The sequence below is a fragment of the Chiloscyllium plagiosum genome, chromosome 35, assembly GCF_004010195.1.
Source record: "Chiloscyllium plagiosum isolate BGI_BamShark_2017 chromosome 35, ASM401019v2, whole genome shotgun sequence".
In the NCBI taxonomy this organism is placed as follows: Eukaryota; Metazoa; Chordata; class Chondrichthyes; order Orectolobiformes; family Hemiscylliidae; genus Chiloscyllium; species Chiloscyllium plagiosum.
In genome coordinates, this window is record NC_057744.1 from 11,711,514 (window position 1) to 11,738,388 (window position 26,875).

Genomic DNA, 26,875 nt, shown 5'->3' on the forward strand with positions numbered 1-26,875 from the left:
ATGGCTTTGACCTCGAAATACTGAATCGGAGGATATTTGTGTTTGTGGAGTACTTGAAATTTGACAAACAGTGTGAGAAAAGTTAAAGGCAGTGACAAGATCAAGAAAGTAGTGTTGGTGAGGTGACCAGGAGGTAACTTCAAGACACAGAATAAGTCACTTCTTGTTATAATGACTTCCTTGATGTGGATCAGTCAACAGAATATATGGAGCTACTGAAATTCAAAAGGGAGTTAGCACCACCCTATAACAAAGCCTGCTGGAGGCTCGAGTTCCACATCCTTCAGCCTTGAGAATTTCGACAGCTGATTCAACATTATCAATAATATCACCTCTGAGCAATTAAGCCTGCTTTACTGTACTTAAAGCATGCAGAGAGTATCTCATGTGCCAGCTACTTCCCAGATTAATTGTATGCATTATACACTCTAAAGACTGCACAATAAGATCAGGATCTTTTATCAAAAAAAATTAACTGCCAGTAAACGCTAACAGCATTGCACAAGTTGATAACCCAAACAGTAAGGAACAGCAACTTTCTCCTCTGGACTCAAAAATAAATCCCTTCTATCTTCTGATGAGCTGTTAAACTAACGTACCAACTGTGCTCTTGAATGGACAGCAAGAAATACCACAGCACTATTTGAATAAAGACTGCTTTATTTAGTATTCTGATTGATATTTATCCCTCAACGAGAGTGACTAGTGGTTAGCACAGCTGCCTCTCAGCACCAGGGTCCCAGGTTTGATTTCAGCCTCGGGTAACTGTCTGTGTGGAGTTTGCACATTCTCCCTGTCTGTGTGTGGGTTTCCTCTGGGTGCTCTGGTTTCCTCCCACAGTCCAAAGATGTGCAGGTCAGGTGAACTGGCCATGCTAAACTGCCCATAGTATTAGGTGCATTAGTCAGAGGGAAATGGGACTGGGTGGGTTACTCTTCAGAGAGTCGGTGTGGATTTGTTGGGCTGGAGGGCCTGTTTCCACACTGTAGGGAATCTAATTTAAAATTAGGTTATTGCGTTAGTGGCACACTGCTTTTTGTTGGGCTCAGGTGCCCACAAAGTTAACACTTCCGACATTACTTTAAAATACTTCAAAGTCTGTGAAGTACTTTGAGAAGTTCTAAGCTTGTTGAAGGTGCTCTGCATGAAAGTTGATCTTCAAACAAGATGATAAACAAGACTTGCAGAGACAACTTTCAGTATTTTTACCTGAAAAGCTTATGGCCACATCCGAATATCTGAGAGATGGATAAGATGCTTTCAAAAGATCAAAACTCCTCTAAGCATTAAATTCCTTCCTTTCTGAAGTTCACCACAGCACCATGCCAAAAAAAAATTAGAAATATCGACATTCCTGGATCAGGGATCAATAACTTTACAGCATTTTCTAAACCACAGAGTTACATATTTCCAAGTGTACATCTGGAAAACATTTTTCCAAAGTAATTTTCAAACCTCAAGGCTTGATTAAAATACAGTGAAAGAAACAGCATCAGCAAAATATGAAAGTTCAGTGAAGTGTAAACACTTCAGAATTTAAATTTGTATTTAAATTCTGAAAAGAAACCACCACGATGTTTAGCAATATTACAATAACCAAGGTCACTATTTAATGACACTAAAAACGAACACCATCTATCCTAAATAGGCCTTCTGACCATGCAGTGTTATCAAAATATCAGAGACATTTGAAAGTCGGGGATGTTTTGAGAAGGTTTGAGGTGAAGTATCGACAAACACATCTTACAACAGCAGCTCAAAATGTGATATTAAATAGTTAACTTGGTCTTCTGATCGGCAGGAAATTGGATGTCTCGAGGCCAGGGTGGGATGCCTCTGACGTACAGATAGATTGTAAGAAATTACATTATAATCTCCTATCATTTAGAGCCATCTACATGGCCGTTTCCTTGCCATTCAAAAGCATATTTACATTTGCATCCCCTATTCAGAAATCAATAAGAACTTTACAATTGGAATTTGGCTACTCCTTGTAGTTAAAAAAAAACAATTCACACCAGATCTGACCATTAAAGGGATGATTTGCATTAAATTATTTCTAGAGGTGATGTGGTCACTGCATTTTGTCTCGAGTGGTATATGACTGAGGGAGTGACTGGGGGTTGTCTTGTAAGCATTACTAACTATAAAGTAAAGATTTTGTATAAAGGAAGGATGGCTTCCTTTGTTCAGAGGGCTTCGCTGGACACGCTTCGCAACCATGGCAAAGACTGTTCAGGGTTTCTCCAAAAGCTTGTGCTTAATAAATTTTGCTTGTTCACAAAAGTTGACGTGTTGCAGTTCCAGCAAGCTTGTAAGAATCTCAGGAAAAAAAAAAGCACTTAACAAGACAAGCTGGCTTAGAAAGACTTCATCCAGAAACTACTCTCTTCCCTTCTTCCAAAATATTCCTTAAAACCAACCTCTTCATCAAAGTTCTTGGCCATCAATCCTGATATTTCAGGAGGAGGTCATTTAATCCCTCTGCCATTCATTAAAAGCATGACTGATCTGTGACCTAATTCCATATATGCCTTTCCCCACCCCCCCCATAACACTTGATACTTAAGGTTCGCAAAAGTCAGTATCAGACTTACAAATGAATGTGGTCTCCACAAATTATCATTGCTCATGAGCAGTCCAATACTTTCTACACAAGGTATAATATCAATCCCCATACACTGCAGCCCTGTACGTATAAAAACTATTAGTCTCAAAAACAGAAGCTTGAGAAACTCAGCAGGTTTGGCAGCATCTGTGGACAGAAAGCAGAGTTACTGTTTAGAGTTCAATGGCCCTTCTTCAGATGTGAAAGCATGAGCAGTCCAATACTTTCTACGCAAGGTATATCAATCCCCATACACTGCAGCCCTGTACGTATAAAAACTAGTAGTCTCAAAAACAGAAGCTTGAGAAACTCAGCAGGTTTGGCAGCATCTGTGGACAGAAAGCAGAGTTACTGTTTAGAGTTCAATGGCCCTTCTTCAGATGTGAAAGTGAGGTCTGCAGATGCTGGAGATCAGAGCTGGAAATGTGTTGCTGGAAAAGCGCAGCAGGTCAGGCAGCATCCAGGGAACAGGAGAATCGACGTTTATGCCCGAAACGTCGATTCTCCTGTTCCCTGGATGCTGCCTGACCTGCTGCGCTTTTCCAGCAACACATTTCCAGCTTCTTCAGATGTGCCAGATTTCCTCAGTCTTTCCACCATTTTGTTTCAGATCTTTAGCATTCACAGTGCTTGGCTTCATTTTATTCCATTAGTATTGCTGATTATTTTCTGCAGCTATTCTTGACAGTGGTTAGTGTAATGGGACACCCTCAGTGTCACTGTTTCTAACTACTCAACTTAGAAATAGTACCTTGTCCCACCCATTAAACGCACATACCACACTTTTGCCCATATGCTTAATTAACACTTCTTTATCTTTAATTTGACACAGCATCCGAGGCGATGTTTCCACAAAGAGCCTGGGAAGGTTGTATTTAAAAAAAAAGGTATTATGCAAATGCAAGTTGTTCTGTCGTTACATTGAAAATGTTAGCTTTGCTGCCAGAATCCAAACAAATCTCATTAGTTTGTTTTCTAGCACAGTAACCAGCTTTTTGTTATTTTATTGGGAAAAAAAAAGCTCTTTTATAGAATAGACAAATGTAGATGTCTCATCAACTGTTGACATTGTGCTCAATAAAGAACCAGGCCCAATACATCACAGTCAACAGTCAGTTGTGGGCGGCACGGTGGCACAGTGGTTAGCACTGCTGCCTCACAGCGCCTGAGACCTGGGTTCAAAACTGTTGACATTGTGCTCAATAAAGAACCAGGCCCAATACATCACAGTCAACATTCTAGAGTCAGGTACACACAGTAGTGAGACAAGATATTACTGTTTGCTCTTGAAGGGAATGAAACTTTTCCCTAACTTGTAACAGAGTAGCTTCACACTTACTAAAACACCAGGTTGGTTATTTGATTTTGTGGTCAATGTCTTTACCTGGAACACAAGAATGTAATATCAAGGTCCACTTCTGTACATTCTCAAAATCAGATCAGGAGTATTTGCAACCCAAGGTGCGCTTCATTGCCTGCTACTTGACCCCACAATTAGCATCTGGAAATAAGTAACCCATGGGCTGTTAATTATAATTCTCTCTCCCTCTGATCTCAACCTCCCACTGTACTGCAATACCATCTTCTCTCAGCACTGTGCAGATCAGTGTGCTTAACACCCACATCACCACAGGATCATCAGGGGCTCTTGGATGGGTGAAAGATGCAAACCCAGCATTTTTGATTGACCAGCATCACCCATCCGCAACACTCAATGAACAGTCCAGGACATACTCTACTCATAGCTCTAGGTTACAGGAGTTGGGGCTATGTGCAGACACAAATATCCACAGAAGTACTTCCTGGTTTAGGTAAAAAAAACAATTCCAGTTATTTTTATAAACAGAATGGTCCAGGACTTGGAAATTGTCTTATCTCTAGATCTTTTGGCATCCATTGAGGAGTAGAAATATAGACCCTGATGTAGGATGGTGAGTGAATTCAGGTGCCCTTGACTTGGGAATTGGTAAAACATTTCAAGCCATTATTGCTAACTCCTGGAAATGCAGAATCTGGAGAGGCTCAGCGCGGGTTTTGGATTTAGACTGGTATTTGGGTTGACTGGTCACAATGGTTTTGATTGGGATGTTTATGCCAGGTAGCTGTGGTACCAGCAGCTAATTGCCCCAGAGAACCACAGGGGTGCTCCCTCACTAGACACGGTGGGGCGGCACGGTGGCGCAGTGGTTAGCACTGCTGCCTTACAGCGCCAGAGATCCGGGTTCAATTCCCGCCTCACTGTGTGGAGTTTGCACGTTCTCCCCGTGTCTGCGTGGGTTTCCTCCGGGTGCTCCGGTTTCCTCCCACAGTCCAAAGATGTGCAGGTCAGGTGAATTGGCCATACTAAATTGCCCATAGTGTTAGGTAAAGGGTAAATGTAGGGGTATGGGTGGGTTGCGCTTCGGCGGGTCGGTGTGGACTTGTTGGGCCGAAGGGCCTGTTTCCACACTGTAATGTAATCTAATCTAATCTAACAGGGAGACAACTGCTGATGGGGCAAGGTAGAGAAAATGGGACCTTTATGGTAATGCCAGCCCAGTGAAGGAATTGAATCTGCATCATGACCCAGCTGCCCAGCCAACTGAGCAAACCAACTACCAGCAGCTGATAAGTAATTAAAAGCACAAAGCTAAAAGGAGGCATTCCCACTGAGCATAGGAGAATGTAATGGTGCAGTAACTTCCTGGAGTTGGGAAAAATTAAATTTATCTGACAGAACAGTCAGGGTTTTAAAAAAGTTAACTGGAATTCAGAAGCAAATCAGAAGTGATTAGCAAATTGCTAATCATTCCCTCAACACCTTGGAATTAGAATCGCAAACAGTCTTCTCTTCATTTTCTTTATGTAACAGTTCATTTCCACTGGAATTGCTGCTGAGAGAATTGAAATGTTCACTGGCTTAAAAATAATGAATAGTTGTAGGGAGTGAAGTGCAGGTAGAGGGAACAATTTGGGTCTTTTGCCTCTTCCCCATATTTTGCTCTTTAAAAGTATGAGAAATTAAAAGCCCTGCGCCACGTCCCCCCCTCCCACTCTAATGTATTCTCAAACACCCCTGCAAACTCAGTCACTTCTGAGCGGTCAGCCAATGCACAGGGGTATTTGCTGAAAAACATGCTCACTAATCGAGGTTGTCTAGTTTAGACTAACAACAAAAAAATCTTGCATTTGGTGAATTGAAAGATTTATTAACAGGAGAGGAAATTTAGCAGATTGTCAACAAAGCCTGAGCAATTGCTAGAAATTCATCATTTTATAAACTAACTGATTGGTATATTGGACCCTGGCAGAGTGGAGCACAGATATCAGGAAACCAGAGTGTGCAAGTGTGTGAAAATTCTCCACCACACCACACTAACTGGGAAAGCTACTATAGGGCATCACCTTTTTTTAAAAATGTATTCATGGGATGATACCATCATTGGCTCAACCAGCATTTATTGCCCATCCAAGGGGGCAGTTTAAGAGTCAACCACATTATTGAGGGTCTGGAGTCACCCATCAGCCAGACCAGATGAGGATGATAGTTTTATTCCCTAAAAAAGGACATCAGTGAACCAGATGGATTTTTCCTTACAACTGTCAATAGATTCATGGTCATCATTAGACTCTTAATTCTAGACTTCTATTGAATTCAGATCCCACCATCTGCCATGGTGAGATTCGAACCTGCATCCCCCAAATGTCTCCTGGGTTTCTGGATTAGCAGTCTAACGACAATACACAGAGGCCACTGTCTCCCCATACCTGCCACCACTTTGGTGCACCTCTAATTGTCAAGCTCTCATGTCAGAAATAAAGCGGGAAATGCTGCTTCTGATCTTTGGGTAACTTCACAGTCCTGGGCAGTGTTCAGTCCCATTATAGAGGGCAATTATTTTTTGCTGCAAATATTGTCACACCTAGCAATAGTAGAGTTCACCTAGTGGCTCCACTGACCATGCACACAATTATTAGGTAGCAATCTGAAAATGCTGCATTGGCAGAAGCACCATTCATGTGGAGGCATTAATCAGATGAACCATGGCTTAGCTCAAGTGAACATGTAAGATTCCATCGCACTGTACAAAACCTATAAAGCAGTTCAGGTATCTAGGCAACATTTCTTCCTCAAATCAATGACAATAAAAACTCACCATTTATTTCATGGCTAGAAATGGTCAGGATAGTTGCTGTCCTTGGCACGACAACAGCTACAAATCGGATGCAAATATTCTGCGAGTGTTACCAGATTAAACTGAACAGAGGCTTCAAAGTGGTTTAATTTTCATCCAACATCAAAAACTTGACATTCATTTGCAAACAGACCCCCTCTCAACCTTTAGCGTATGAGGGAATGAAAAATACAGCAAAATATATTAATAAAAATCAAGACTGTCAGAAAGTGAATGCAAATATTATTCAGTTAAAAATCACAACACCAGGTTATAGTCCAACAGGTTTAATTGGAAGCGCTAGCTTTCAGAGCACTGCTCCTTCATCAGGTGGTTGCGGAGGTATTATTGTACTTCATTCAAGACTGTAGCAAGGAGCCACTGACAGCAAAAAGATTTGTCATAGAACATGGGCAAAACATTTAGAACAAGAATTGAAAAGCTTGCAATTAAAACAGACATTTCGAATATAAACTTCTTTTTAGAATAAACAAATCCTGAAACTGATGTTTCAGAAGTGGTCATTGACACATATTGACACATCATCAAAACTTCCTCAGAAAAGACATCAAAGCTGTGTTTTTTGTTCACCTGAGAAAATAAACTTTTGTTGATTGTTTTGAACTTAGTGACCACAAAACATCAAGTTTGTTGTTTCGTGATTCATACAGGTGAAGATCAAAGGACATTTCAGCGAGAGACAAACCTTATATTAAGAGAATCACACGTCCCTCCATTCAGTTTGTGACTTTCCACAGTTCTGCTTGCACTCAGTTATCTAGGCTCACTATGTCGCCATAGCATCAAAGCTAGATGATGGAGCTGTCAATTCACTGCCGATATGTTCCCCCTTTAATTTGACAGATCGCAATACTTTTAAAGAGGAAGAGCTGAGTCTATTTAGGGAAGATTGAATACAACTGTACATTACTACAAAGAGGTATAGTTAACACAAAATTAGACTTCAAGTGAACAGGTTTTGCTCCATAAAACCTTCAGTAACAGAACCGGTCAAAGTTATTGGAGATTTCCTTATAAGATACAAAGGATAGAAACGTGGCTCTTCTCTCCAAAACACAACAATGTTTTCAATGCATTAGAAATTATTCCCAAGCAAAAACCAAATAAGATGCTGTAGACTCTTCCCGATGAAGAAAGAAAGTCATTCTGAGTTGCAGCTTGGAAACAGCTGAAGTTCTTCTCCCACGACAGATTACAGAAAAAAAGTCACTGAATAAACTGAACGCCTAGCTCAACTCAAACAAAAAAGTTGCTATCAACAGTGGTAACATGTTGAACAGTGACACTACTGGTCAGTCATGGAATTGAAAATATACCCAGAGCATTGTGAGATTCTGACCAGTGGTGTCACTCTTGGGCAGATTTAGCACCAGAAAATTCCAGCCCGTTTGTGAAATAGGGAAAATCCAGGGACTCTCTCTTATTCTTGTTTTTTCAAAATCAACCTGTTTGGACTATAACCTGGTGTCATGCCATTTTTAACACCGTCCACCTTCACATCTGTTATTCCAGGCACTGTTTTAGGTGTAGGAAATTGAATTGTAGTCACTTGTCACAGGCTAAATTGTTGAAAGGGTCAATTTCAGAATTTCATTGTTTCATATGAATTCATTCGCATTTCTTTTTCCCTCCACACAGACAAAAAAATTCATATTAAGTTAGGGGCAAGAAGGAAAAAAAAACACTGCTTCCTCCACCCCATTCTAGAAAATTACTGAGTGACAGCTAGCCTGATGGGATGTACTTTTTTTAAAAAATGACCAGGGCCCTGGATCTCAGAAATCAGGTCAAATTAACATTGATACACTGTCTTCAAACATTTCATTTCAGAAAAAGTTCATGTCAAACAGCACAACTAATTAGATTGGGAAAATGGAGGAGGGAGAAGATGGCAGACAATAGGGGAGAGGCAGACACAGATTGTCAGAAGACAGAAAATAAAGTTCAGTGCAGGAGGGGGTAAGGGAATATCTAAATCCATGATTTTTCCTTTTGCCCAAGTTCTACTGTGGGGGGGGGCGGGAAAGGAGAGAAAAAGTATGGAGGAAAGGGAGGACAAAATATAGATTTCAACAACCACAGAATGCTTAAGAAACTCAGCGGGTCTGGCAGTATCTGTGGATTGAAAAATTGAGTTAATGTTTTGTGTCCGGTATGGACACAATGTATAATTTCAGTTACATCACACTGTAAACTTTTGCTATAAATTCAGTATCTTACAATAGTGCACTCCACAACCACCTGATGAAGGAGCAGCGCTCTGAAAACTAGTGTGCTTCCAATTAAACCTGTTGGACTATAACCTGGTGTTATGTGATTTTTAAACTGTGTCCGGTTTGATTTACTAAGGGAAAATCAATCTGGGCTCAAAATATTCACTCTTTCTCTCTCCGTGGATGCTGCCAGAACCAGGATTTTCCAGCATGTTGTTTCAGATTTCTAGCATCTGTAGTATTTTCCTCTTGTCCAATTGCAGACTTCAACTGAGAACCATACTTTCCTTCCTGAGAGTGTGAAGTCAATAGTTGAAATCAAACATCAAAGCACCATACCCTTCAACACTGTATTGGTCATCACTTCACTGAATGTACTGCATTCATCTCATCTCAAATGTAGTGCTGGACTAAGAAAACAAACTTGAGATCAATTTTTGGTCACATTTTTCATCAGATATGCCAATAATAAAGAATCCCAGCAGCTATCAAAACAGTCCCACTTTAATAATCTCTGCAATATTACTACAAAACCCTACACGATCCCCACTTGTTTTCAATACCAAATACATTTAGCAAAGTTCAACAAAACGCGAGTGCAGTCCAGAAACCCAGATTTTTCCAGATTATGTTAAATACCATAAAAAAAGGTTTTTGCAACAGTATCCAAATCCATAGAATCAACCGGCCACAGAATAATCTCAGAATCTACAAATAACTCATTACAAATAAAGCCGCCCAGCATAAGGAACATTTAACTTTCATGACTTAGGATCAGTTGGCAAACTTAGCCTGTGAAGGATTAAGGATTAATTTAGGAAACATTGCCTCAGTGTGCCCAGTGCGCTTTAGCCTGTCAGCATAGAGCATTGCAAATAGGAAGATCATAGATTAGTTTCATAGTCTGAATTCAAATGTTTTGTAATCAACGTGTTCATTATAACATCTAGAACAGGTGGTATTTGAATCTGGGTCTCTATCACTGCACCACGTAAGCCCTAACAAGGCCTCTAGCGTAGGATGATTTGGACCACCCTTCAAACTCCACCTGCATGGGAAAGCAGCATTTTGAAACAGATTTCATCTCCTTCAGAATAAGTTGCTCAAATGGAAATGCTTTCCCTCCCAGTCAAAACAGCTGAATAGTACCTGAAAACAAAACAGTACTCACTTACTTTTGAAGCAAGTTATGTGATTTATAACAAAAATTAGCATCATAGTTATCATAAAGAACATGGAACATCGATGTCTCATCATAATATGCACCCTAAAGTTATTCTGCATTATCAATCTGTAGATGACAATTTACTGTCATTATCTTATGCAATGACTAGGGTAAACATCAAGGTCTTGTAACAGTGAGTAGTTGCTACCTCTGAGCCAGAGGCTCCACGTTCGAGTCACTATCACAGCACCACAACAGCCCTGACAAGCCCCATACTGCCGGATGATTCACTCCAGGACTGGATGGCCAAGGGGCATGCGTTCATAATGTGGGGAAACAGGGTGAATGTCCAGTTGCAATTCCTTCAAAACAAATATTAATGGAAGAATGTGATGGTGGGAGCGTTCTTTGGTCAGCTATATGATGAAAGGGAATTTGAAGTATCCATCATCAGGTTCCAGAATTCTGCATTAGCAAATGCATGGGTTATAACTCTTGACTCAGAACTGGGGCACACCATTGCTGCCACATGAATCAAGTTACAAGCAACTAATTCCAACTTCCTTTTATAATAGATTAGCATTGCTTCTCCTTTTCTTTACTCAGTCACATGCAACATTCCTCACTTCATTCAGGGAAAACCAGCTGGCTCGTCTGTGGCTAGATCAATGCAAGACAGATTGCTTCATGTTGCAATCCCTGAAGAATAAGGGGGGGGGGGGGAAAGCACAGGTCCTATTCTTCATTAAGACACAGGGTTTTAACAGGGTATCCAGGCGGCAGACTGAACTGGCCAAGGTCATTTTCACCAACCGCCTCCTCACACTCAGTATAGACTTGAGTCAGATCAGGGAACAAAAGCAAAAACAAAATTCCCCTTCGAAATTATAGGACACGCACAAACAAGATCATTCTACAGAATATGGATATCACTTTGCCGAAAGACGAAATTCAGAACAGATTTTCCTACAATCATTGCATTCCTGCTGCATCCCAACAGTGATTTAAAACACAGGTCTGACTCTTTATTTAAAAAATTCACTCAAATACTAGGTTTGTTCTGAAAGCTGCCTTTATTTTATTAAGTGTTTATTTTTGACAGAGAAAATGGCTAATTCACGGCAAGTTTTCCTTTCACATTTTGGAAATTCAACATGTTAAAAAAAAAGGACAGCTGTTTTGAGATCAAGGTACCTATAAAGCATCTCTCATTTAACACAATAATACCATTGAGTCACACTGTTTAATGCCTTTTGTCCGATCGACTGTTAGCTTTTAATGGCGCCAAGCAGTTGAAATCCAGTCAGTCAGTTAGTGAATCTCCATTCACAGCATGAATCTGCACATTTAATGTCTTCTTGCCTGATGGTGCAGTTCTACAGGTGTCAACAGCCCTCTGATAACATACGCAAGTGACAACGACTTTGAAAACAGAAACCGGCGTGTATTTTTCCAACTGTGGGGGTGGGATCATAGTTTATTTCCTGCCTGAGCAGAAGAACGCCAAGTACTGATCCAGGAAAATTAACACTAGACTACGTAAGGTGTAAAGTCAGTGCCACATTTAGCCTGGAGGAGAATTTGAAGATGTTTATGCAAATGACGCCTTTAATTTATGCAAAGCTATATTAAACAAAATTAGAATTTCAGGTTAACAATGCATCTGAGCTGCACTGAATAAATAAACTGGTTCTTACGGCGCACTTGCATTTTATTTTGAATAAAGTTTGTAACACTTCTCTCAATTAAAAGTTACTTCAATTTTCTATTCACTTAGTGAGGGTCTGCACAATAAAACAGCGAAGGCATGTTCATGGATACACTTTAATTTGCTATAAATGAGATAGAATAGCAATTAATTTTCTGCAGTGAATCACAGAAAAGTATTTAACTTATTGCTTTGACAGCTTATATAAAGTAACAGATCATAGAACCCACATAAATAAATAAATAAATAAATAGAGAGAGATATAATAAAGACCACAAAGCATGAGTGCAAAAGTCCAGGAGCTGTAGTCAGGGGGTGCTGCATTGTCAGAAGTACCATTCTCAGATCAAGCATTAGAGAGAGACCTCTCAGTCGATAGAAGAGATTGCAGTTATTTTGAAGAACAGATGCCCAAGCCAATATTCATTCCTCAAAAATCACAAAAACAAGCATATCTGGTCATGATGGTTTATTGAAGCTTAATGCATGCAAATTGACTGCTAGATTCTGGCATTACAACAGTAACTACGAATCAGTAAAAGCTGCAGGTCATCAAAAGGAACTAAAGAGAGCAGTTCAACATCAGAGATCCTTCTGAAGGCAATCTGAAGATGAGGAGGGGGTCTCAACAGGGTAGATGTGAAGAAGAGTATGGTGTAAGAGAATCAGGAATAGAAGAATCAGTTTGTTTCAGACAAAGTTAAGAATCACACACCACCAGGTTTATTTGAAAGCACAAGCTTGTACTTCCAAATCAACTTGTCGGACTATAACCTGGTCACGTGCGATGTTTTAACTTTGTCCACCCCAGTCCAACACTGGCACCTCCACATCATATTTAAAGACAGAGAGGAGGAGCAGTTCTTTGTTCTCTCAGAGGATTATGGATGTTTAGAATTCTCAAAAACGTGGTTGATGCAGAGTGTTTGAATATTTTTAAAAAGATGGAGGTAAAAAGATTCTTGGAAAAAAAAGCAAGCCACATACATTGAAAGCTGGAATATGGAGTAATCACAAAATCCCTGCGTTATGGAAGCAGGTCATTTAGGCCACTGAATCCACACCAACCTTCTGAAGAGCATCCCAACTGGATCCATCCCATCACCAGAACCCTGCAATTCCTATGGTTAATCCATCTAACCTATACATCCCTTGACACTATGAGCAATTTAGTATGGCCAATCCACACAATCTGTACATCTATGGACTGTGGGCAGAAACCAAAGCAGAGGAAACCCATGCAAGCACAAGAAGAACATGCGAATGCTGCACAGTCACCCAAGGGTGGAATCAAACCCGGGTACCCTGGTGCTGTGAGACAGCAGTGATAACCACTGAGCCACTGTGCTGTCCTGATCAAATCAGCCAATGATCCTGTTGATTGACAGAACACATTTGAAAGGGGCTCCTAATTCATATGCATGTTCTAACAGACTTGGACATGAAAGTTACAGGCTGTGAGGAACATCCCAACACTGAACATTACATTTTCTAAAACAAAAACAGGAGGCTGTTTGAAACACTGAGCATGTTAGGTAGTTAGGGGGTCCATACTAACTGGCAAAAACTTAATTCTTTTCAGTTACAGAATTAAGAAATGTTGGAGAAAAATGTTTTCTATGCACTTGCATCTAATTCCTACAGGCTTTTAAGAAGAATTCCCAGCCTGAAAATCAAAGACATTTCTACGGGACACAATGTTTTAAGGCATCAGCAACACAATATGACAGCTGAGAAATACTCGTGGCCCTACACTGTACTTCATACGTTGAATTCATCATGCAGGTATACAAAGATACATAGCGTTTAATGATCTACAACTCAATGCTCTCCTCCCTTTCCATCCTTTAGCCAACATACACAACTCAAAGATTAATTAATTGTACTACATGTAACAATCTCAACCAGTTTAAATTCCTGGTCCATTGCATGAAGAAGGGAATCTAAAATAGGAAGACACATACATTTGGCACTGTTTCAGCACAGGCAGCAGCTGGATACTTTTCAATACCTACTACCACTGCAGCTACATGTCAGCAATTAAATGCTCCTAGCTGCAATCTGTGCAACGATGCTTCAAGACTGTCACAAAGACTCTGCTCCTGCCTGACTCAGGCAGATCGCTTGGATCATTGTGATCCCCCCCTCCTTAATACACTGAATTAGCCCATCACCCAAAACACTGCATATCACAGATGTGCCATCTTCTGCATTACCACACTGACATTAAATGCACACAGATGCACCATTTAAGATAAATAAACTTAAACCAATTACTGGCTGCAGTATCCCTCAGTGTGCATCACATAACAGACTTCAGATAAAAAGTTGCTTTTAAAAAAAAAACAAACTTTCAGGCAGACTGTTACAAGACCATTAACATTTCTAAGCTGTATAGGAATGATGCATCTACTCAAAACGCCAGCAGTAGTTAAAAGACTGAGACTGTCTAAATAGGCATTGAACTAAGTAGAACATGAAGAAAAAAAAAGTATTTCTGCTCCCACATAAAGACATTTGACATCTGTATAAGCACAGAACTGTAGAAGTTAACAGTAGCAGGAATGCATCGTTTTCACATGCTTCCCACCCACTGACACATGCACATCCATCCACCAGCTGCTGCACCACATGCTAGCACTACAACTGGTGTGTCAGTTCGAGGCCGGCAAGCTTTTTCTGCAAAACCGCAAATGCCAACAAACGGACAGTAGTATTAAATCAAACTCATGAGCTATTAATAGATGAATTGTAACAGTGAAGAATCAAAGCTAAATTGTCACCTCTAAAACCAAGAGGATGAAATAAGCTTCAGGGTTTGTATGAGGTAGCAAGTTGAATAAACCAAGGGAAAATTGCTGAAACCGTTAATTTCTGCTCAGAAGGGAGCCCCACACTGAGGACTTCTTCACTGCTGGAAACAGAATTTTGATTGAACTACATGTACTCCATTAACACTACATCAATACATTCACACACATACATGTTAGATCATCCCCCAAAAATCTCCTCTGCCTGTAGGATATTATCAGCAAGCAACCATGCTGAGCATATCTAAATGCCACAAAGGGCCACATACAAGTAGGAAGAATAAATTTGTCTGAAAATTAGGGAGGGAAAGTCCAAATTTAATGTGACATAATTTCCTGCTACTACTAATACACAGCTTGCTCTCCCAGACAAAAATGCTATCACATTTGTCTCTCAAAAGCATCACTGTACAATCAAAAATGGATTGCAGGGTTTATATTATAGGCATGTTTGCTCACCAACATGTGCACCGAATGTAGTCTTGTTATATTAAAGGGCATACATGCCTGGGCAGGTGTGATGAACTAATGAATAGATCTAAACATGTAAAGAGCTTTGTTCAAAGAGACCCTTCTGCTTCCTCACCAACTCAGCAAATTCTCTAGTGAGCAGCAGGTCAGTCTAAAATCCCAGGGAAGAGTCAAGTTAGCAGCTTTCACCCAGTACAGCAGTGCAACAGCTGCAGGTGACTTCAACATCATTGTGTCAAAGAGAAGAGGGGAAGTAATTATTGGCTACAGCAACTCTACTGATTCAGCCTCCTAATAAACTACCTGACTGAAACTGCCTCATGGAGAAGTCAAGCTTGGACAAGAAAGGCTGTCATGATCTTCATTGTTGAATATCTTCCAAAGCTTAGCAGCCTTCATGTGAACTAGTAGACTCTGTGGAAGAGATCAGGGTACCCAAAGCCCAATGAATAATAACCTGGCAAACAAGGTTAGATCAAAAGATGGATGAGGTGAATTATTCACAAAAACACCTTCAAATTTAATTCCTAGGGAATTATTCAAATGTCCGATGATAAGGAGTTTGCAAAAAGTTGAACATTGAATCTAATGTGCAAATTGACAGTTACTTTCCATAAAAAAGCATTACCGAAGGAAAAAAAAAATGAATGAAATGGCAAGTAATAATCCACTTTGTAATTCAAAAATCACATCCAATCCTATCATGTATTAATCTAAAAACATGATTCAACCACACCTGTTTACTTTAAAATTTGAAGAATGTGTTGCAACACGGCCAAGTTTCGATCAACAAACAAAATGTTCTAACTCTAATCTTGCAGTTTAATTTGACATTTCACATTGGCATGCTCCCCAAAATACTGACTGTTTATCATTCAAAGTTAAAATAATCCATCCAAAACACAAACACTAACATGATCAAAGGTTATCCCTGTTTAAAAAAAGTACTTACTACCATACAAAGTTTTTGGAAAAAAAACTGCCTTGTTGATCTTTCCTTTTAACAGATGAACACTTAAGCTGCCAAGAATCTCCGCTGATCCAACAGACCCAGTCTCTGGTACTATGATGTTTACATGCCCACAGTTGAAAATGGAAAACAAAACACTTGCTAGACTTTGTCAGATCCTTACATATAAGTGAATTTACAGATTACAGTGAGCTGACCAGGGAAAATCATCCACATTTTTTAAAAAAGGACAACTCTTATGAGACTTAGCCAAGATGTTTAAAGAGGAGAACTGAAACAAAACCAGTCTCAGCTTTGTTCAGACAAACATAGCTGAAATATTTTTACATAGTAAGATCCCATGGTGAGCAGCACAGAGATGAGTAAACTAACAAATCAGATTTTTAGGGTGGTGCTGGTTGAGAGTTGAATTTGGTCAACACGCTTCAAGAAATGAAGTCCCTAGTCTATGGGATATTGTATGTTACAACACCTCCAGGACAAAAGAAACATGAATACGCATCTTATAGCCCAGAGGTAGGGACACCACCACTGTGCCAAGAGGTGGCTATTAGGGCCTTGGTTTAATATCATATTTTAAAAAAAGTTTTGTGGTGCAATGATAGTGACCCCACTTATGGGTGAAAGATCTGAGATCAAGTATCATCCAGCTCAGAGATTTCCAAGTCACAACAGCTTAATTTAAAATCTCTTTGGAAAACTGAAAAACCTAAAGGCGCTTCATGAAGTATCAGTTACGTCTTTGTCCTGGAATCCTAGTGGGTGTGTTAGGTGTGAGCTGGGGAGGGGCAAAATCTTTGCATAAAAAGAACAAGAATATTGCAAAATCTGGAATACTGTATGAATGCTGGTGGCAATCCTGCATCACAGTCTGCATAAATAGTTTGGCAGCTATGACCTATTCAATAAAAGCCTGCAATAGCACTTTAAAGATTAAAAAAATCCTTCAGTTGATGTTAAGTGGCTGAGCTTTGCACACAACCCACCCCCAAGTCGTTCTGGTCACTTATCTTACACAACTCAATTTTGATTCAAATAACAGCTATGTCTGTTTACCCCTCCGAAGGTAGTCGGATAATGGAGAGCACCGCAAGTTCAGCAAAATCTGAAAGATGACATTTTTGTGCGATGTACAAGCACTGCTTTTCAAATGCAACATGAACAGATACGTCAAACAATACACGGAACTGAAGGCAACCAAATTATCACTAATTCAGGAGTATTACAATTATAATTTTCCTTTTGTTTTAAAGAAATTAAAATCACAAGACTATTGAAACAGTCTAGTACAGCTAACATGGAGAAAGTAATTTTACTGAACAAAACCTGAGAGAAACTCCAGGATTGTAAGTGGCTGTTATTCTCTTTACATTACAGTCCATTTCTTCTGCAAGATTCATGATATAATATTATTGAGCATGATTTGAACTGACAGGGATTAATAGCTGAGTCTGCCCAGCCAATGACAAAGAATCCCCTTGGCCATATGAGCCATAACATTGTCTGGAATGGGTTTCTCACGATGTCTGATGCAACATTAGGCAGGGATATGCTTCATCGACTGATGTCCACCCTGGCAGTGGCACTGAAAATAATGGGTGTTGAAATCAGGGTTTTAATACAAGAAGTTGTGCCACAAATAACATGTTTTGATGATTTTAGTATCATTTTCTGCTGAGTTTTTTCTGTGTTTTAGATATTGCAAATACAACCATCTCGCCTAGGTTTTATACAAGATTAAAAAAGCACTACTAGAATATACTGAGTAAGCAACAGGCTGGAGTCCATGATTGATGGCAGAAAAGTATGAATAACATTCCTCTGCTGTTAAGAAGGCAGAATGTTACAAGCTAGCTTTGTTTCCAATGCAGTAATGTTTCATTCAGAACACTGGAAAGATTTCCTGAACAGTGAATCATTAGAATTGGCAAAAGCCTCACTCACTAGAAATACATCATACCAACAAATTTTAAAACAGATGCTGGTTCCATCTTCCACGGGATGCAATAATTATTGATGTGGTGTGGAAACGATTCGGACAGTAGGCTTAAAATTTCAATGACATCTCATAAGAATTCCATTGCTAGCTCACTGGCACAGAGTACCAGACAGCAAAAGAACTAAAAAAAATTGACATGCTATGGTTCAGAGTGCTAACCTTTAGACAACAAAAGCAAACAAACTGACTACCTTTACATTAGAAAGTGTTAGGCATTGGCTCCTGATCAATGTACCATAGGATTACATTCCCTCCTGTTTGCTCATGTCTTTCCTCAACTGGACTGGTTCCAGAAATTCTTGGCCAAGCGACCAGAAGGAATATTGCACACGAGTTAAGAACTCTGGTTGGATAACCCACTTAATGACTACAACTCAATCAATACTGCACTGGGATGTGCAGCCCATGGATCATATACAGCTCCCATCGCCCTCCTTTTGGAGTTGGATTTCTTACATGTTACCTGAATGCTGGAAATTAGAAATATAGAAAGAGCTGTTCTCAGCAGCGGTACCTCACAGGGGAATAAGGATAAATTCGAAACCAGATACTGTCACCTTGTGTCTTGAGGTGTCAATGCCTTCACTTAAACAAACCAGAAAGAAAAATCTTGGGAACATTTGACTTATAGGGAGAGTGGCGACTACTTCACTCCAAGGCATACAAGGGTGAACTCAGTAAAAAGCAGTTGAGATGTCACAGACAAGAAAAGAATTTTAAAACGTAAGCTGTGTGTTAACATAATCATGGAAATTTGTCAATTCCAATCTGCTTTATGCAGTAAAGTGCCTGTAAATGGCTCTTGTAGCATCAGTGAATACTCGTCAGTAGTGCCTCCAACTACTAGAGTATACAATTCTCATTTATCACTTTTTCAATTCCAGTCTGAAAAGGATTAATTATGCATCTACAGCATAAATAAGCTGGTGGATGGGTTTATAAACATTTTGATAGGTTCAGTATTACAACATGTAAGAGAGCATCAGAATTTAAGAGCTAAACAGAACATTTTGGATTCCTTAAACAACTTCAGCTATCTGCATTAAATCCACATGTAATACTTGAATAACCACTGATAACATGAGCATTATATAATTTCACTAGTTGTCAGAGTGCCATCACCTGGACCAAACTAATCAATACTGTAAGCACCATTTAAAAAGTAAAATATTTCAAAGCATGCTATCTGGCCTTGATCGCTGACCTATACATCTTTGTGAATGATTGAAGTTATTGAGCATTGACTGACTGAGCTACAATGAGTCTTTCCCCTCTATCAAAATCAGTATCTTCCAAATTTCACTAACCAGGAGGCTCAATAATTTCCAGTCTATTTGCAATTAGAACAATAAAATGCCTTTCGAGTTCAAGGAGAAAGATTAAGTAGTTTCAGCACCTGATTCCTAGCCAGTGTACAGTCCGTCATTCAGCTGTATGGTGTCAATAAAGGGGCTGCAGAAGGTACACAAAATAAAAAGCCCAACATTAAACGGGCTGAGAAGGCATTTATCAACTTCCCTGACAAGGTCTTAAATTCTTTTTTCTTCTGCAGCCAAGACACACACACACACACACTGAAATCTCTCCCAACACAACAGTCATCTAGAGAAAGATTCCCAAATGAACTAAAAAGAACAATGAAAATACTGCTAGACTTTGATATGGGAAGATGAAAGCAAGTCAATGCCAGCACATCTGAAAGAGGTTCCTAGGTAACAAATTTCCTGAATGCCTCAGATCTACATCTAGTAGTTATAGTGCCATTAGTTACCAACACAAAATCCCAGGAGCACAAGAAGCAAGCCAGGGCTGAACCCATTCACTCTTGTTTTTCAATAAATAATTTAAAAAAAAACAAAACAATTGAAAAAAAAATGTGCATGCTCCTTCCTGCAAGGGCTGCAAAATAAACTCTTCACAAATTCCCTTTCATTGCAATGATTTCAATAGGGACGATATCTCCCTCAAAACCTTATAACATTCAAATGGTTTCCCCTTTCTTAATCAGGAATAAGTTTATTACATCGGAGGTGGGTCACAGACCTTCAGTAAACCGAGACATTTCTCGCCCCCCACCCACCAACAGAAACATAAAAAGGACTGAACAGCCGTTCAAAATGTGACATGCGGTAGCATGCTGGAATCAATGTAACCTCCAAATGATTTTTTTAGTGCACTGAGAGAAGCAGGTTTTGGTTATTTAAGTGGCTTTGAATTTCCTAGCGATACACACGCAGTGAGAAAAGCCATTGTATTAAAATGCATCTCCCGAGAAATGTGAATGGCATCGGGGTTTCTTTCAGGGGAAAAAAAAACTATTCAAGGGAGTACAGTCATTTTGGTTATTTAAGTGGCTTTGAATTTCCTAGCGATACACACACGCAGTGAGAAAAGCCATTGTATTAAAATACATCTCCCGAGAAATGTGAATGGCATCGGGGTTTCTTTCAGGGGAAAAAAAACTATTCAAGGGAGTACAGTCATCCTGTGTTTTGCACTGATCACGAACAGCGTTCATTGTGCTGCGGGAAATCATCTACAAAACGCATATGAATACAGTCTTTTGTTCACGGGCACTAGCTGCTGTTTCGGGTGCTCTGATTTGTTAAATTCAAAAAGATCAGTCAATGGCGCTCTTGTTTGTGACAATCGACAGTGGAAAGAAATGTTTGCTCTCCCCGTAATGAAAGGTCGGTGCCAAATGTCCCCCAGCCACATCACCCCCTGGACAGGGGGTGCTCTTGAGGAAGCGGACGCGGAGCAGGAAGCCCAATGCAATGTAACAGGCGGCCTTCCATCACAGTTACAACCCAGCACAACTTCAGCAAAGAAAAGCGACTGAAGTGCAGGTTCGAGAAAAAAAAAACCCAACAGTTTCTCGGATTATTGCACTGCGAGTTTAAACAAATGGAGGGGTCAGATTAGTTAAACACTAAATAAAAGTTGGCCACAAGGACTTTTTTAAAAAGCACATGTATGTCCATGTATAAAAAGGGGCAGTGTAAGTGTTGATGTTAATGCTGGGAAGGGAATGGCTTTCGGTGAATGAAGCAGAATCTGTAATGGGAGACATCTCAGTTTTTTTAATTAATTCGCCTTTACTGCTTCCTTGGAGGGGTTCAAATGCTCGGTTCTTACCGTGTTGGAAATACCACGGAAAGGGAGCGCGAACACAGTTATGCAAAAACAAACAAAACCTTGCTGCAGACTTCACGAGAGAGAATGACGACTGAGACGAAATCAAGATCGTGGACAAACAGCCAGAAGTTTTTCTTTAATGTCATAAAGCTCCTCTGTACAGTTTAATGCAGATTTAATCATGTCAACCCGTGTTGCGTGACTGCAGTTATTAATTTTAAACTCGAACGCGGTGATCGGGAAGCAGAGGGCTCTCCCAGTCACGGACACTGTGTGGGGCTGCAAATCCACTGATGGGGTGTGGGTTGGAGAGACTGAACCGGTGGGAGTTTACAGAAGGGTTAAAAAAAAAGAGGGAAGTGGCTGAGTAATCGCCAGCAAACAAAAGGTAGGGAGGAAGGGGAGGGAGAGGGGCGAAAAAGGCGGGCTGTTCGTGTCTCCTTCTACAGCCCCTGAGAAAAAGATTCTGAACATTTGGGAAGGAAAAATTCGCTTCGTTTAATGTTCGAGATCGAAAGGGGGGGGGGGGGGTAATCAATTTCTCTCCACTTGTGTGTCTTCGGGGGGAGGGAGGAAGAGATGGTGAAGAGAGAAGAAATTGACATCTAGTCATTACAACAGCTTGTCAGGTTGGATTTTACATCAGTTTCAATTCCATTCAGTTACAACCCGAGACTTCACGAGTGAACATGTTCCCCTCAGAAACTGCGGTCCGCTTGATTTCAATTTTTTTTAAAAAAAGGATACTTCGAGAGACATCGCCCTTCTTTCTCCACCTGAACTCCTTCTCTTCCACCCCCCACCTCCCCTTTCTCCCCACCACCAGGCTCCAATATACCGTACAAACCATCGTTTGCTTTTACAGATCCAAAACGTGCGCTTGGAGCGAGGATATGAAACAAAACACGAGACAAAAAAACAGTTTTGTTTTAAAATAATCAGATCAGATCTCTCCTAACTTTTCACAGTTCCGTGCGTTTTCATTAGCGCCTAGTGCCCGTGCGAGCATGAGACACAGCAGCACTAGCTGTCTGATGGCAAAACCCACCATACAAACCCACCAACCCCCCAGTCCTGCAACTTCGTTTGTCCGCGCATATAAAAAAAAACTCTTTCCTTGGAGCGAGTTGCTGAGATTTAGCCCCCTCGCAATGTTTGCAAAAAAAAAGTTACATTTTCGACAAAATACGTAGACGGAGTCAATCCTTGCCCCCCCCCCCCCATAACCAACCAAAACAAAAACCTTGGTGGGGAGGGGGGGGGGATTGCAATCAAATCTGAAAGGGGGTGGAGGAAAATACAGCTAACTTCACTGCGACTCAACTGTGTAACCGATCGGGGTTATTCCTCTCCGGCAATCTCGCTGCCCCCCAAAGCAGACGTCTTGAAACAAGAAAAGGAGTCTTGCGAGCAGCTTCTATCTTGTTTGTTTGCTTGTGTTTTTTTCCCCTCTCTTTCGTTCTGTCTGTTTCTCTCTCTCTCTCTCTCTCTCCCCAGTTTGTGTGTGTCTAGCCTCTGCGTTCCTCACCCCTTTTCTCCTTCCCCTACCGAGCCCCGCTTACCTTTCCCGATGAGAAGTGCCCAGACAGCGAGGGTGAGGAGATGCTGAGTAGTAGGAGCAGCAGCAACAGCGCTAGGCATTGCAAACGCCATGTTGAACATACACCTGCTTGTGTGTAGAGCCGAGCCGAGCGGATTGGAGGCGCTGCCCCACCTCCTCATGCTAATCACCGCCTAATCAGATGATAATCAGATGCTAATGAGATGCTAATTGCACGGACTGGAACGGAACAGAATGGAAATCGATCTCGGAATAGGCAGCAGCAGAAGATTGAAGGGGGGAGACAGAAAAGCAGAAGGCACAAGCTGTAAAACAATCTGCCCCCAACCCTTGCTTTTCTGACTATCCCCTCTCTCCCTCTCTCAGGTTCGCTGTTGATTCTCCTCCCCCTTTTCTGTGTTGTCTCCGTGTTAAAGCTTGACCATCTATCTATCTGTTCGTGGGCATGTCCCACTCTGTCCAAGCCGGGAACACCATCACTCTCAACTGTTGCCCCCACCAATTGAGGGAGTCTCTTTACAGCACGGGAGAGGAGGTGTCAGTGGTCAATTTTGAGTTGGGTCATTTCTTGAGAATCATTAAGCGTTGCTTTTCCTTCTCATGAGTCTGACAATTCCTCAGGGCGAGTTAGTAAAGCAAACCCAAGGTTTAGTTCCCAGCCCGAATAAGTCAATTGATTTTCGAGGTGGCAGGATCAAGGTAAAACAGTCTGGGAAAGTTTGGTGTGTGTTTTTGGGAGGGGTGAGGGCAGCGCGGAGTTGGTCAGCCATGGCTCTACGTTAGAAAGGTGCATAGTGAAGAGAAGTAAGAACTAGTCACCACAGTCTAAACAGGACAATGAAGCTGCTGACCCATTGAATATAGGTGACTGGTGATGGTTTAACATGAAAGGATAGAGGCTGAGAAGGAAAGTCCTTCATAGTTACTACCATCCTTGTCGGAATCAAACCCACGTTGTTGGTATTAATCTGCATTATAAACCAATTGCTGAGGTGGCTGAACTAAACCAACACCCTAGACGGTGGGAATGCACTCTCAGGTAAAAACAAGGACTGCAGATGCTGGAAACCAAATTCTAGATTAGAGTGGTGCTGGAAAAGCACAGCAGTTCCGGCAGCATCCGAGGAGCAGGAAAATCGACGTTTCGGGCAAAAGCCTGATGAAGGGCTTTCGCCCGAAACGTCGATTTTCCTGCTCCTCGGATGCAGACTGAACTGCTGTGCTCTTCCAGCACCACTCTAATCAGGAACGCACTCTCAAACAGATGATCAGAATGCACTTCCAGTCTACTTTAGTTTCCTTGAACAAGCAATGAGGGTGTAGCTGATTATCTCTGAGATTCATTTGTGTCACACATGCAGATGAAGAGGGGGACCACTGCAAAGAAGAATTTGGGTAAATTCACCAACATCCAGCCAGTGTTCAGCTTCATGTTCACACCAGAATCTGCAAAGCAGGATCAGTGATCCGGCAAATCCACACAGCCTGGGCCATCTGACACCATCAACACACACATGGAAGTACTATATCACCTGTTTACAGTCATACCACCAAGCCTTGTCAGTAAACAACAAAGGTGAACATCATCCACCAGCTTAAACTCTTGGGCATCTCACAGACAGGTAATCCCATCAGTGAGGGACTGGTGGCAGAGGACAAGTCCTTGTGACAGAGAGATGAAAGATGCTGTCAGGACAAACATTTCATCTCCAGGTCATACAATCACATCAGATTGGCTGCAGGTGGAAGATAATGGGATCAGTCAAAGAGGACCTAGCTAAATAATGGGGAATGGGTCTGGATGGGTTGCTCTTCGGAGGGTTGGTGTGGACTTGTAGGGCCGAAGGGGCTGTTTCCACACTGTAGGGAATCTAATCTAACCTATTCTAAATACAGTTAAGAGGGATCTTCAAGAGCAAGGTATTGCGTGGGAGATTCTGTTGGACTGATGCTTGTGGTGGAGTCTTGCTGTTCATTGTCCTACGTGAACAACAAATCTAAGTAGATAAGATCAAAACACCAAAGATCCACTCACTATTACTTTGTGCTATTTCGGAAGTGTGCAGTGTCTAATTGGTTCCCATTACATCAGTGACTTCATCTCCTCAAAGCAGTATCTTTTGTAATTTAAAGGTCACTGAACCACAGACTATACCAAGATTTTGCTGTGAGGCAGATTGAGGGGATGAGCCCATTCTATTCAACCAGAATAGAGTGTGAGTCCAATACTGTTCCTGTTATTCCAAACCACCTGCCAGCTATCTAGCCAACTGAGCTAACCGTCCCACTCCTACCCAGCCAACAATGTCTACACTTCAGAAATGCTTCCTTGGCTGCAAAGCACTTAGCATGAACGCTGCTTTATAAATGTAAGTTTTTCTTTGTTTTGAATTAGAATAACTGATCAAACAAATGAGAATTTTTGAAATCAGAGTTTAATTCTGGACTGCTGGGAAAACTAGAATCAGAAATCTCATAGCAACGGTGATTTTGTTTTGTTTGCCAGGCTGCAGATCACCCTTATATTTAAGAATTCACCGAGGTACAGTTTATGTATGCTTAATGTGGAGTCCATACTTTCTCCATGTAGGGGTGTAAATTGAGACAATTGGATGAGTGAGTTAGCACTGAACAACAGGTCTGGCCCACTGTGATCTCCAGCATTGTTTTCAGTTCAGATTCCAGCATCTGCAGCAATATGCTCCTACCTTCCATTTCAGAACATGGTTAATCTGCTTCTATCACTTGTCTAGGGATAACCATCCTACTGCTTTGGGCTTTGGCATAAAGGATTGACTGAAGTTGAATTGGAGGAATACTACTTTGAGGTGACAGCTGTACCATTGCAGGTTTCTATTGTAAGTGAGAGTGGCTGATTAATCATTAACACCCCCCTGGAGTGCTACAGACCGAGTACATACGGATCAAGTAACAGATTATAAATCTGCCATATCACACCTGCACCAACTATAGTGTGCCGAGAGAGGATTGATGCTTCCAAATCCATAAACTTGTTGGAGCTGATATAATTGTATCAAGGTCTTCAAAAGCCTTGGTAGATGTGAGAAAATTGTAACTAGGAAGCTAATTTTAGCCTAATCCCCACCCTCTCCCAGCAGGACATTGTGATCAGGTTGACTGCCAGAAGTTAATAGGCAATTGCTGCAAAGCATATCTCTTTCCATTGTAATCACTAAACTAATGTAACAAGTATCTGTTTCCCATTTCATTAGGTGGGAATGAAGGAGTGAAATGTATCCACTTTACAGAGAAACAGGCAGAATAATTCCCAATGAAGTCAGAAGTAGAATGACAATTGTTGCAAATTCGTAACTTAAAAATAGCAACAACTAAAATTTGCCTGATTTTGTAGGTTATTTTCTGCACCATTTTCAATCCTTCACATTATGCATTAGCTAAGTAAAGGCAAAGTCACCATAGTCCTAGAATCATAGGGCTGCTGTCCCATTAGAGAGAGAAAACTGGTGGTGGTTTAACCTGAGATTTGCCATGCCTCAGGTATCCAGAGAAGTTGAGGGGGAAGAGTCCTTCATGGCAACTTCAGCTGGAATGGGAATTGAACCGATACCATTAGCATTACTCACCAGCTAACTGACCCTCTATCATGCAAGAGATCCCAGAAGGAAGCTCAGTGGGAAGTAAAATTGTGTGGGCAAGGAAAGGATGGTTAATCTGATCTTGCCTGTTTTCTGACAAGTTAACATGATCATAGAGGAAGAAAACCACAGCACTTCCAAAATAAAATAGATCATTATGCAGTCTAACTCACATTAATGGCAATGAAAAATAAATAACTCTTACATTTCCATTGACTCACCGGACACTGAGCTACCAGGTCAATGGACTGAGCTGAAAGAATCTCAATTCATTTTGTAGTAGGAATTTCTTAGAGTACAGAACTATTCCAAATTAACCACAAACTACCAACCCTTTAGAGACCGTTGATGTGGAAAATTGAAAATTGTCCCACTAACCTAATTAGAGTCAAGAGTGTGGTGCTGGAAAAGCACAGCAGGTCAGGCAGCATCTGAGGAAC

At 40.9% G+C, this 26,875-nt stretch overlaps 1 protein-coding gene across 5 annotated transcripts in view; it reads right to left on the reverse strand.

Moving 5' to 3' along the window:
• cadm1a (cell adhesion molecule 1a) overlaps positions 1-23,148 on the reverse strand; it is a 399,217-nt gene extending 376,069 nt beyond the window's left edge. For 3 of the 5 annotated variants that reach the window (XM_043676688.1, XM_043676689.1, XM_043676687.1), the window contains exon 1: positions 22,820-23,143. In XM_043676688.1, coding sequence (XP_043532623.1) covers positions 22,820-22,979 — 160 coding nt within the window. In that variant the 5' untranslated portion in view covers positions 22,980-23,143. Of the gene's footprint in view, positions 1-22,819 lie in introns of all 5 variants that reach the window. The other 2 variants (XM_043676690.1, XM_043676691.1) reach the window with 2 other exon arrangements.
• Between the last annotated feature and the right edge of the window lie 3,727 nt (positions 23,149-26,875).